The 13,863-nt window shown below is 45.5% G+C and overlaps 1 protein-coding gene across 2 annotated transcripts in view; it reads left to right on the top strand.

Moving 5' to 3' along the window:
• The window catches only part of SEPTIN12 (septin 12), an 89,361-nt gene that overhangs the window by 47,455 nt on the left and 28,043 nt on the right, over nucleotides 1-13,863 (top strand). For both annotated transcript variants that reach the window (XM_032230137.1, XM_032230138.1), the window contains one exon: nucleotides 8,722-8,910. In XM_032230137.1, the coding sequence (XP_032086028.1) occupies nucleotides 8,722-8,910 (189 nt within the window). The remainder of the gene's footprint in view (nucleotides 1-8,721; nucleotides 8,911-13,863) is intronic.

Genomic DNA, 13,863 nt, shown 5'->3' with positions numbered 1-13,863 from the left:
AAGAGGGAGTCAAACTATTTTCCAAGGTACCTGAGGGCAGGACAAGAAGCAATGGGTGGAAACTAATCAAGGAGAGAAGCAACCTAGAAGTTAAGGAGAAATTTCCTGACAGTGAGAACAATTAATCAGTGGAACAGAAGTTGCCTCCAGAAGTTGTGAATACACCAACACTGGAAATCTTTAAGAAGATGTTGGATAGCCATTTGTCTGGAATGGTATAGGGTTTCCTGCCTAGGCAGGGGGTTGGACTAGAAGACCTCCAAGGTCCCTTCCAACTCTGCTATTGCATTGTATTATTGTATTGTATCGAGGAGACGACACTGTCTCTAGTCTACGTAGACTTCCTATCCTACCTGATATTGTAGATCATTTCTGTGCTTACTTAGGTGTCAAACTTTAACAGTGTAACAGATTTGGAAGGGTAGGTAATCTTGTCCAACCCACCCACCCACCCAAGTGGGAGTCCCTGCATCATTTCTGACCAATGGCAGTCCAATCTCTTCTTGAAAGCCTCCAGTGGTGGAGCTCCCACAACTTCTGAAGGCAACTTCTGTCCCATGGGTTGATTGTTCTCACTTGCTTCTTTTCTGAACTAGCTGTAACACTAGTTACATGGTTTCTCCATGTAATTTCAGAACGAGAGTCTTCTGGAAGTGAAAATTGGTGTCCTAACCAACAGTGTAGGATGGGTTGAATGGGGAACTGTTCTCCCGATACGCTTATTATCTAACTTTGAGTAATGCTATCTGAAGTGGCATGTTCAGAACCAAGTTCGCCTTTATACTTGTGCCAAGAAAGAGGGCAAGATTGATCCGTGTGACATTTGCTGTTGCAAACATGTATGTGTGAATGTAGGTGATGTTTTGATTTGAATTGGGAGTGTCTAAACTGCAACCTTTCCCCTCCATCTGATGCACAAGTCTGGATCACTGCAGATACAGGGCTCCTAACAAATTATCACTTGTAGTGAGGATTGAACACACGGAATAAATATTTGGGAGAATGAATGACCCTCAGTTCCCATATCAGTGAAGCCTTCCTCCCTCCTTCCTAAAACATATAAGGAATGGTTGCTGGAACTGGGTATGTCTAGTTTGATGAAAAGAAGGACCAGGGGAGACAGGATAGCAGTCTTCCAATATCTCAGGGGTTGCCACAAAGAAGAGAGAGTCAAGCTATTCTCCAAAGCACCTGAAGGCAGGACAAGAAGCAATGGATGGAAACTAATGAAGGAGAGAAGCAACTTAGAACTGAGGAGAAATTCCCTGACAGTGAGAACAATTAACCAGTGGAACAACTTGCCTCCAGAAGTTGTGAATGCTCCAGCACTGGAGGTTTTTAAGAAGAAGTTGGATAACCATTTGTCTGAAGTGATGTAGGCTTTCCTGCCTGAGCAAGGGGTTGGACTAGAAGACCTCCAAGATCCCTTCCAACTCTCTTATTCTATTCTGATCTCAGGAGCTTCAAACTTCCATCCCTCCATTTCATCTGGGGTAGACCATCATAGCTCTGGTGCAGTGGTGGGTTTCAAAAATTTTTGGAACCTCTTCTGTAGGTGTGGCCTGCTTTCCGGCTCCACTGGTGGAACCTCTTCTAACCAGTTCGGTAGATTTGACAAACCGGTTCTACCGAATAGGTGCGAACTGGTAGGAACCCACCTCTGCTCTGGTGGTAGGAACAGGCAGCAGAAAGACCAGTCCAGGATGAAAAGACATACAGGTGGTCCTTATTGAACCAACCACTCCTCCAGTGGCTGTTTGAAATTACACAGGTGCCGGATGCGAAGGACTTACAACAGATCGTAAGTCACTCTTATCATCACTAAATGAACTGTTGTAAGTTAAGGACTACCTGTTGCTTCAGTGGATAGCATGAGTAGTCATTTGATTTACAACAGTTTGCTTAAGGACTGTTCAACGTTACGACAGCAGTGAAATAAGTGCGTTATGACCGTTTTTCCACACTTACAACCTGTTGCAGCATCCCCGTGGTCATGTGATCAGGATTCAGATGTTTGGCAACTGGTCTTTGTTTATAACCATTGGAGCATCTTTGGGGTGGGGGTGAGAGGGGTGTCACGTGATTCCCCTTTTGCAACTATCTGACAAGCAAAGTCAATGGGGAAGCCTGGTTCACTTCACTAACGCATTACTAATTTAACAAGCGCAGTGATTCTCTTCCCAACCACGTTAGTGACTTCATTACTGGAAGGTTTCACTTAATGTATTTTTCAGAGTATAAGACGCACTTTCCCCGCCCCTAAAAGAGCGTGGAAATATTGATACATCTTACACACCAAATATAGCCTCTCGAAGCCCCGACCCCGCATTCCATTTTTGCCATTTGCCAAAAAAACAAGCCATTTTTCACAAAAATTGAGGCTTCTTTGCCTTCCCTAAGCCCCCCAAAGCCCTCTGCAGGCTTCAGCAAGGCAAAAATGCCCCCGTGTATGCAAAAAACAGGTGAAAAATGGGCCATTTTTTGGAAAAATTGAGGCTTTTTGTGACTTCCCTCATCCCCCCCCCACGGCACTCTTCAGGTTTCAGCAGGGTTGGGGCAAGGCAAAAATGGGGGCATTTTTGCCTTGCTCCAGCCCTGGGGCACTGCTGGAGGCTGAGGGAAGGCAAAAACTCTTTTTTCTTACTTACCTCTTCAAAATCTTGATGCGTCTTATACACCAGTGCGTCTTATAGTCCGAAATATATGGTAACAAGTGTGAACTGTGGCGAGAAAGGTCGTAAACTGGGGGCACAACTCACTTAACGAATGCCTCTCTTAGCAATGGAGACATGGTCCTAAGTGGTGGACTCCCCATGGATGGTCACGGCTGGCCTAATCCAACTCAAAGCTCTTTGAATGTTCTTCCTTGGCAGCTACTAGCTGACGGAAGGTTTCTTCACAACAAAGTCAACTGTTAGATGCTCCTCTCAGCTTGCGTGGCTCTAGCCCAGCTGGGAATATTGGGTGAGGAGGAGGAGGAGGAAGAGGAGGAGGAGAGATGGATGTCCTTGATCTTGGCCAATATCTTTTCTTTTGAGGGATCTAGCCAGAGCTGTAAGCTCTGGAGAACAACAGGAAGTTGCTCCCACGCTGTTCCAAGTGCAGATGGATTGATCCTCGCACCCTCTGGGAAATGGGGGTGGACAGGAAAAGAGATAAAGGCAGGATTTCTGTCATCTTCTTCATCTTCTTCTTGAATAATTGCAAGCAGCTGCCCGCCAGGGCTAGCATGAAAGGCTAAGAATTAGTTGACCAGAAAAAGCAAAGGGAGATGTGAGATTCAAGGCTTCTGCCTTCTATGGCCTTTGAGAGTCACCAAACTCGGGCTGGCCCTCTTCCCCCTTCTTAAATATTAGTTGCCTTAGATTTGGAGCGGGTGGGGAATCAGGAAGTCCTTATCCCTTTACACCAGTATTCCTCAGCAGAGGATGGGCGGACTTCAACTCCCAGAATTCTCCAGCCAGCTGGCAGGGGAATTCTGGGAGTTGAAGTCCACTCATCTTCAAGTTGCCTACGTGGAACACTGCATATCTATCTATCTATCTATCTATCTATCTATCTATCTATCTATCTATCTATCTATCTATCTATCTATCTATCTATCTCTACTTTCTTCCTTCTTCTTTCTTCCTCCTTCCTTATATACAGTGTGTATATCTATCTATCTATCTATCTATCTATCTATCTATCTATCTATCTATCTATCTATCTATCTATCTATCTATCTATCTCTACTTTCTTCCTTCTTCTTTCTTCCTCCTTCCTTATATACAGTGTGTGTGTGTGTGTATATATATATATGTATGTATGTATGTATGTATGTATGTATGTATGTGTGTGTGTGTGTGTATATATACACTACTCCTGGAAACACCAAACCTGAAGTAGTCAGCAGCAGCCTGAAGATGACGAATGTGACTTCGTCGAAACGTCGCCAAGACATCTCCAATTCTACGCGGGAGAAAACCCGAACAACTAGAGACCTACATATATATATATATATATATATATATATATATATATATATATATATATATATATATATATATATATATATATATATATATATATATATATATATATATATATATATATATATAGTGTCACAACCCCTGGTAAGCCCCAATTATGGGAGGAAGCTAACTGCTTCCATCATCTGTCAATCGGCTCATCACAAGAGTCCATCACAACAGAAACCCAATATTTTTACTGTTGCCTTTGTTATATTTGTGGTTTTTTTTATTTGTGCTGATAAATAAATAAAGGAAGACTAGTATAGATCTATTTAAGCTATTTAGCTCTCATCAGCTAGCCATATCCTTACTGGGATTCGAACCTGTGCTGTATTGCATCTTAGGCAAACGACTTAGCCATTATGCCACAGGTCTCCTCCTTATCAGCTGAAGCCAGGGAAGAAGGTATATATTTAGTGTCACAACCCCTGGTAAGCCCCAATTATGGGAGGAAGCTAACTGCTTCCATCATCTGTCAATCGGCTCGTCACAAGAGGATGTGTATATATAAACGGATGTGTGTGTGTGTGTGTGTGTGTGTGTGTGTATGTATGTATATATATATATGTATATGTATGTGTATATATATATATATATATATATATATATATATATATATATATATATATATATATATATATATATGTTATATTTATGCTGATAAATAAATAAAGGGAGACTAGTATAGATCTATTTCAAGCTATTTAGCTCTCATCAGCTAGCCATACCCAAATCGAACCTGTGCTCTATTGCCTCCCAGGCAGGGAGTTAACCATTTGAGCTACAGAGAACGACTCCTTATCAGCCAGCCAGGGTGGGAGGTATATACTTAAAGTCACAACCCCTGGTATGCCCAAGTATGGGAGGAAGGTCACACTTCCACTCTCTGTCATTAGGCTCGTCACAAGAGTCCATCCAGACAGAAACCCAATATTTTTTACTGTTGCCTTTTTTGTTACATTTGTTATATTTATGCTGATAAATAAATAAAGGGAGACTAGTATAGATCTATTTCAAGCTATTTAGCTCTCATCAGCTAGCCATACCCAAGTTTGGGAATCGAACCTGTGCTCTATTGCCTCCCAGGCAGGGAGTTAACCATTTATATATATTCCAATATATATATATTCCAGCATAAATCTGGAACGCTTCGAGCAATTTCAACCAAACTTGATACACAGATGAGTTAGTCTCTGGAAACAAATACTGTGTGGGGTAAGACACCCCTTGGGGGATGTGTACTGTTAAGATATAGCCTGTTGTGCCTTAAAATGGCTTCTACTGTGCAGCGCAGTGGAGGTGCCATGGTAACAGCTTCACAGTACTGGTAAGGGGGTAAATCCAACTTTAGAAATTATGTTTGGTCTGGACATTTTCCTATTATAAATGAATACCTGGGCAATGCCAGGCTATCGGCTAGTCATAAATATTGAAGGATTAGGTCAGAGGGTTTGGGTTTCAGCTTCTCTCTCTCCAATGCCAGGGCTCAGATTTGAATTCCTCTTCCTTTCTTATTAATAAGAGTGATCAAAGTCACAAGGTCCAATCGTACAAGTGCATGTAGATCACAAATGCACACTTTTCGCCTCCAAGATGACCTTAAACGTACATAGTTTTTTTTAGAACTGGGTTTGTCCATCCAGAGTCTTCTTCTGAAGATAATGGCATGAAGCTGTTGTAATCTTGGAAAAGCTATTGCAATTAAAAGAGTGTACCCAGTGGTGAAATTCATTTTTTTACTATCGGTTCTGTGGGCGTGGCTTGGTGGGCATGGTGTAGATTGGTGGGCGTGGTTTGGTGGGCACGGCAGGGGAAGGATACTGCAAAATCTCCATTCCCACCCCACCCTGGGGCCAGCCAGAAGTGGCATTTGCCGGTTCTCCAAACTACTCAAAATTTCCGTTGCCTGTTCTCCAAACTACTCAAAATTTCTGCTACCGGTTCTCCAAATTACTCAAAATTTCTGCTACCGTTTCTCCATGTCCTGTCAGAACCTGTTGGATTTCACTCTTGGAGGTACCCCATACCACTCACTACACAAGTCAAGGCCATCATATCTAACTTCTCGGCTCGCCTGTGAGTTGATATTTGGAGTAGCATCTAGCCAGCCTGCACTAAGAAGACCAGATCTGGTTAATATTGGGAATGGGAGACCACACAGAAAAATGCATGACCTTCTCTTTAGACTGGGAATTTGAAAAAAAAAAGAAAGAACAGCAAAGAGATCTGTCAAATATCATTGGTTTAAAATGTTTTCGGCTTTGAAATGAAGCACAGGCTCCCCTCTCAATTGCCGGATCTTCTAATATAGCCATGTCCAATTTTGCAGTCTTTTGAACAATCCTCCTCATTACCAGCCCAGTTAAGAAGAGACTCCCCCCCCTCCCATTCTCTTTGGGGGGAGGTGGGGGAAGAAAGTAACCCCTTTCTCTCCCACAGTGCCTTTGGAAAGCTTCCCAATTTCTGGGCTGAGTGCCAACTCTCTTCCCCCCTACCTCTTCCCTTCCCTAAGGGAGGCACCCCTCCAGCCTCTTGGTTGAGCATCTCTTCAAGGCCTGACCTTTGTCAGAGATGTTGCTGTGCATTTGAATGTACTTTCACTTTTCTCTTTCCCATTTTTCTCCCTTGACCTAACGGCCATGGAAGACAAACATGACATAACCTGGATGCATGCTAGAGGTGGAATTCAGCAGGTTCTGACCAGTTCCAGAGAACCAGTAGCAGAAATTTTGAGTAGTTCAGTGAACCGGCAAATATCACCTCTGGCTGGCCTCGCCCCCCATCTATTCTCTGCCTCTTGAGTCCCAGCTGATTGGAAGGGAATGGAGATTTTGCAGTATCCTTTCCCTGCCGCGCCCACCAAGCCATGCCATGCCTACCAAGCCACCTCCACAGAACCAATAGCAGGGGTGAAAGCCTCCTAGTTCAGCCTGGTTCAGCCAAACTGGTAGGGATGACTGTCCTTGGTTCTGCGAACCGGTAGTAAAAAAAAGAGCTTCCAATGAAAGTCCCCCCCCCCCCCGGCTTTTTAAAGCATTTTTCCCTGCTGGTGTGCCCGAACCGGCAGGGAAAGAATCCTTTAAAAAGCTTTTAATAAAGCTGAAAGTGAAAAAAAAGTTGGCCATGCCCGCCCAGTCACATGACCCTACACACCAAGCCACACCCACAAAACCAGTGGGCAGAGGGAATTAGATTTCACCACTGACTGGTAGTAAAAAAAAATTGAATCCCACCACTGATACATGCAACATGGAAAACCAGCACCATGGGGACTCTGCTCATGTTAAGGAAGATGGTCCAGATAGTTTGACTCTTGAAAGAGTGTCAAAAAAGCAACAAAGATGATTAGGGAACTGGGAGCTAAAACATCTGAAGAACAGTTGCAGGAATTGGGTTTGTCTAGTGAAAAGAAGGACTAGGGAGTGACATGATAGCAGTGTTCCAATATTTGAGGGGCTGGCCCAAAGAAGAGGGGGTCAAGTAATTCTTCAAAGCACCTGAGAGCAGGACAAAAAGCAATGGGTGGAAGCTAATCAAGGAGAGAAGCAACCTAGAACTATGGAGAAATTTCCTGGCAGTTAGAACAATTAATCAGTAGAACAACTTGCCTCCAGAAGTTGTGGATGCTCCATCACTAGCAATAGCAGCAGTTAGATTTATATACCGCTTCATAGGACTTTCAGCCCTCTCTAAGCGGTTTACAGAGTCAGCATATCGCCCCCACACTCTGGGTCCTCATTTCACCCACCTCAGAAGGATAGAAGGCTGAGTCAACCCTGAGCCGGTGAGATTTGAACAGCCGAACTGCCAAACTAGCAGTCAGCTGAAGTAGCCTGCAGTACTGCACTCTAACCACTGCGCCACCTCGGCTCTAGAAGATTTTAAAGAGAGATTGTATAACAATTTGTCCAGAATGGTATTAGGCTTCCTGCTAGCGCAATAGACTATTAGAAGACCTACAAGGTCTCTTCTAAAAATGTTATTCTGATATTTTGAAACTGCTTAGAAGTTCAGCATGTCTTGATTTTTAGAGCCCGACGCTCGGTCTGAGTTTGACACCCCTGGCTTAAATGGTCTGTCCTGGCTAGAAGGGAGTGAACTGCCAATAATCTTTTCTGCTGTCCTCACCATTCTCTGTACCACCTTCCTTTCCGAAACAGTAATTTTTCCAAACCAGACAGAATGCAATACGACAGGATGGTCTCCATTGTCCCTCTATAGAAAGTGGTAAGGACAGTGGAAAGAAGATGTACTTTTCTCATGCGATGCTGAAAATGCAGGCACAGCTGTGCCTGCTTTAAGAAGAGACTGGACAGCCATTTGTCTGAAAGGGAACAGGGTCTCCTGATTGAGCAGGGGGTTGGACTAGAAGACCTCCAAGGTCCCTTCCAACTCTGTTATTCTGTTGTCTTACTGAGTTGAGTTGCTGTTTATGAGATCAGCTGCCAAGTAGGGTTTACCCTTCTGTTTCTTGACTGTTTAGGTCTCCTCTCTCTTCCATCCTTGTCCCAGCCTCCCCACCGTCTCTTGCAGCATCCAATCTTAGACAGATGTTGTGTCTCTTTCAAGGCTGCATTTCTGCGTCCAGGGAAAATATGTGTTTTGCTTTCGTTCTTGCTCCACACTTAATATACAGAAGTGCAACAAAAGCTGCAAGAAAAGGAGGAAGGAACCGGTTGCCTATAACGTTTTCTCTTCCTTTTTGCAGAGATTCATCCCAAGCTTCAGCAGCTGAGCATGGAGGACAATCTAGCAGGAGAACCAATTCCCCAGGATGGTCCAGCCCTCAAGACCACGGACGGCGGACTATTCGGCTACGTGGGGATTGAGGCCGTCCTGGACCAGATGCGTATCAAGACCATGAAAACCGGATTTGAGTTCAACATCATGGTTGTAGGTGAGCGTGAAATTATCTCTATCTCAGGAGCTTCCATACTTGTAGAGATTGCATCTGGGCATGTTTTTGTAATCAGTAAAACCATTTTCCTAAATGCTTCACGAAATTCATGGGTGAGAATGCCTGGCAATAAATTGCAGGTACCTCCTGACAGATGGAACAGAGGTAATTGGGTGGCTTGCAAGGTGATATCATTCGCTGAAAATGTTACCTGGGCATAAGTACACAAAAGGCTGTTAGGCGGTCTCTAAACTCTTCTCTGACTTTACTAAAAAGCAGTTACCTGAAACCCTAAATTGAGCAAAGCTCTGATAAGCATCAGAATCCAACATTTCCTGACAGGCACGGGGAGAGGAAAATGACAGCTTGGCAAGTTAGAAGCAATAAACGGGTGAAGAGCTTAAATCAATGGGGAAAAGTAATGCAGAAAAGGTGAGGTATTGCATTCCGGAGAATAAGGAAGGACGAGCGTCTTTTGGATTGGGGGCTGTGGGAAGGGAAAGTCCTAGAGTAGAGGGGTCAAAACTCGATTTCATTGAGGGCCACATCAGGATTGTGTTTGACCTCCAGAGCCGGGGGGTGGGTGTGGCCAGGGTGGGTGTGGCCAGCTTGCCATCACTGTGGTTGTCTGAGTGCTCTGCCACCGAAAATGGACTCCCGAGCTCCGTTTTCGGCTGCGATGGCTTCTTGCAACCCTCTCCAAGTGAAAACGGAGCGCGGGAGGGCTGCCTTGCAATGCTTCTTCTGTCTATAAATAAATACCACACACACTGCTAGAGAGAAGTTTCCTGAACAGAGGCTCCAGCACGAGTCCAAAAACTTGGAAGACAAAACCTTGGGTCCCGGTGACCGATCCAGATTGGATCCTGTCCCATTTTAATTCCTTTGCTGTTAGGGCAGGGGTCAGCAACCTGTGGCTCTGGAACCACATGTGCTCTTTCATCCCTCTGCTGCGGCTCCCTATTGCCAGTCAGCTCCACAATTTGACAGGGCTTTCAGTTAGGACAAGTAGTGGAAAAAGGAGGCCACGCTAGAAGGAGACTCTATGGACTAGGAAAAAGGACGCCATGCTACGAGGAGACTCTCTGGTGGTGGTGGTGGGGAACCAGTCTTCCGGTCAGCAGAGGAAAAAGGACGCCGCTCTAGGAGGAGACTCTATGGTGGGGGAACCAGACTTCTGGTCAGCTCTAGAATTGAACGGGGAACTTCCAGTTAGGACTTTTGTGGCTCTTTGAGTGTTTAAGATTGCCGACCCCTGTGTTAGGGGAGGAGGAGGACTGTGGGTTCCCTACTGCTCTCTGAGCTTGGTTGTGTTCTTGCAGACATTTCATTACCAAATTAGATAACATCATCAGTGCTGGAAAGAATAATAACAGAGAGCAAACCCTGCTCCCTTTTAGAGCTGGTGACATTACCTGGGGTGGTCATGAAACATCTGCAAGAAAGCCACCAAGCTCAGAGAGCACCGAGGGCCCTATAACTAAATAAATAAAATATCTAGCAGGCACTGTGGGGACAGGAAGCCAAACGAGATAGACCTTCCATTCTGGTCCAGCTAGAACATCTCTCTGCTGTTGGGAAAAAATTGGCCCTTCTTATCCTTCCCTTTACGGAAAATGCCATAAAAGCTAAGCTTGTTCAGCTCTGGCCAAAGTCTGGGTTTAATTCAGCCTCAAGACGGTGATCTCATCGAGCACGGATGGCCCTGGACAAGCCAAGCATCGTTCCCCTCTGTACGTAGAGGGGGTTTTCAGGCCTTTTGTTTAAAGAACTGATAGGCCTGATAAATATTTATAGGGAGGTTCTGAAGAAGAGGATTTCAAAACACACACACACACACACACACACACACACACACACACACACAAATGTGAGATACTCATCAAGAACATGATCAAAAGCCAACTGATAAAAAGCAGAGAGAAAAACAAGCAACATTTGGGGAGGGAGGTAGTCTGGACGACCTTCAGCTTGTCCATCTGGTTCCCACACTCTGGTTTTACATTCTTCCAGAAAGCCCTACATTTGCATTAGCCAGAATTTGGCATCTCCTGGCCCCTTTTCGGCAGAGGGATCCCTTCCCTTCACATGTAGGTTTGTTTTTAGGAAAACACCAGCACTTCTGCAATGCCTTCACCCCCTCAAATCACCCAAAGCAATTCCCCCTACCCCTCCACAAAAGCTGGAAAGACTGGTCTTCTCTTCTCCCCACCCCTCCTGTCACCCTCAATCAGGTAATCAGTAAATACCCTGGAAAATGAAATAATTTGGAAAAGTATAGCTGCAAGAGCTGGAAGGTTGCTCAGCTATGTAGATCAAATGGCTTCAATTTCTTTTTACTACCAGTTCTGTGGGCGTGACTTGGTGGGCCTGGCAGGGGAAGGATACTGCAAAATCTCCATTCCCTCCCCACTCCAGGGAAAGGATACTGCAAAATCTCCATTCCCTCCCCACTCCAGGGGACGGATACTGCAAAATCCCCATTCCCTCCTCACTCCAGGGGACAGATACTGCAAAATCTCCATTCCCTCCCCACTCCAGGGGACGGATACTGCAAAATCTCCTTTCCCTCCCCATTCCAGGGGAAGGATACTGCAAAATCTCCTTTCCCTCCCCACTCCAGGGGAAGGATACTGCAAAATCTCCTTTCCCTCCCCACTCCAGGGGAAGGATACTGCAAAATCTCCATTCCCTCCCTACTCCAGGGGAAGGATACTGCAAAATCTCCTTTCCCTCCCCACTCCAGGGGACGGATACTGCAAAATCCCCATTCCCTCCCCACTCCAGGGGAAGGATACTGCAAAATCCCCATTCCCTCCCCACTCCAGGGGAAGGATACTGCAAAATCTCCTTTCCCTCCCCACTCTAGGGGACGGATACTGCAAAATCTCCTTTCCCTCCCCACTCCAGGGGAAGGATACTGCAAAATCTCCTTTCCCTCCCCACTCCAGGGGAAGGATACTGCAAAATCTCCATTCCCTCCCTACTCCAGGGGAAGGATACTGCAAAATCTCCTTTCCCTCCCCACTCCAGGGGACGGATACTGCAAAATCCCCATTCCCTCCCCACTCCAGGGGAAGGATACTGCAAAATCCCCATTCCCTCCCCACTCCAGGGGAAGGATACTGCAAAATCTCCTTTCCCTCCCCACTCCAGGGGAAGGATACTGCAAAATCCCCATTCCCTCCCGATCAGCTGGGACTCGGAAGGCAGAGAAGAGATGGGGGCGGGGCCAGCCAGAGGTGGCATTTGCCGGTTCTCTGAACTACTCAAAATTTTTGCTACCAGTTCTCCAGAACCTATCAGAACCTGCTGGATTTCCCCTGCTTTCTCCCTGTTGGAAGAAATGTCCATTTGGGTTCAGTTCCGAATGGGGGAAAAGGCACTGGATTCATGGAAGTTGCTTGGAAAGATGATTTTAATGGTGAACAGGACCACATGCCTTGAAGATGTCGGGTGAAGGGGGGAAAAGGGGAAGAGATGCCCTGGTTTTACACCCACTCTGGGCTTTTGAATTTGAGCTTGTATTCTGATTGGTTGTCAGACTCCCATGGGGCCATGCAGGGGCAATTCTGTAGGCTGTCCTGTGTCTGAGGCTTGGTTGAGCCTTTCTAGGTGATGTAATCTTCCCAGGTGCCATGTGGTGAGATGGGTAGAGGCAGGGGTGAAATTCAGCAGCTTCTGGAGAACCAGTAGCAGAAATTTTGAGTAGTTCAGAGAACCGGCAAATACCACCTCTGGCTGGGAAGGGAATGGAGATTTTGCAGTATCCTTCCCCTGTCACATCCACCAAGCCATGCCTACAGAACTGGTAGTAACATTTTTTTAAAAAAATTCACCACTGGGTAACTAAACCTACCTTTGTTGGATCTTGGTTGAGGGCATTTGCCTATGAATAGACCTAGCTGTCTCTTTATCTCTTAAGTGCAGACCTCTGCTGTGGGCTATTGAGGATGGTGGGGGCTATTGAGAGTGTTTCCTGCCTAAAAGCATGTTTCTCCATTTCTCACCCAGGGAAATATAATATTCTGCCTTTTCAATATTTCCTAGAATATTTCATTTTTCTAGGAGAGGGGTGAGTGCGAACTTCCTACACCTCTCCCCCAGCTGATTCTCCCAGAATGAGTCCTTGAATTTCCGCATCTGTCTGGAGAACAGAAAGCGTGACTTGAGGTTTTCAGCCAAGCAACAGCCCTCCCCCCCCCAAGAGAAGAAGTTAATTGTGAGCTATCGTTTCTCCATACAAGGGAGAACATTTGCCTTGAATTATAGTTCCTAATTTCCTGTTTGCTTTGGGGTAGATTAGAGTTCATGGCCTCCATTCAAGGTCCTTCCACCTCGGGTGGCCAGATTGTCCCACTTTTCACTTGGGACCATCACTTCCAGAGTTAGCTGAAAGTTTCATGGCCAAGAAGTGATCATGTGATCAATAGCAATAGCAATAGCAGTAGACTTATATACCGCTTCATAGGCCTTTCAGGCCTCTCTAAGCGGTTTACAGAGAGTCAGCATATTGCCCCCAACAATCTGGGTCCTCATTTTACCCACCTCGGAAGGATGGAAGGCTGAGTCAACCCTGAGCCGGTGAGATTTGAACCGCTGACCTGCTGATCTAGCAGTAGCCTGCAGTGCTGCATTTAACCACTGCGCCACCTTGGATCAAAATTCAGACGCTTGGCAACTGCTTCATATTTATGACCATTGCTATGTCCTGGAGTCATGTGACATCTTCCAGTTCTTAATAATGCATCAATAACCCTGCCAAATCTGGCAGTTTACTAAGACTGTGCAAAGTCTTCCAGAAAAGGAGCTTAGTAGAACATATTGGCGCAACTAAATTGGTCTCCTTGAAACCATATTTCTTGGAAGCCTTGAGACGGTGGCTTTGAAGGCTGTGCTTTGGTGCCAGATACAGCAATCAGTCTTCCTCCTCCAGAAAGTTAACTCTGGATT

The sequence above is a fragment of the Thamnophis elegans genome, chromosome 14, assembly GCF_009769535.1.
Source record: "Thamnophis elegans isolate rThaEle1 chromosome 14, rThaEle1.pri, whole genome shotgun sequence".
Classification (NCBI taxonomy): Eukaryota; Metazoa; Chordata; class Lepidosauria; order Squamata; family Colubridae; genus Thamnophis; species Thamnophis elegans.
This window is presented reverse-complemented; position numbering and strand designations above follow the sequence as displayed.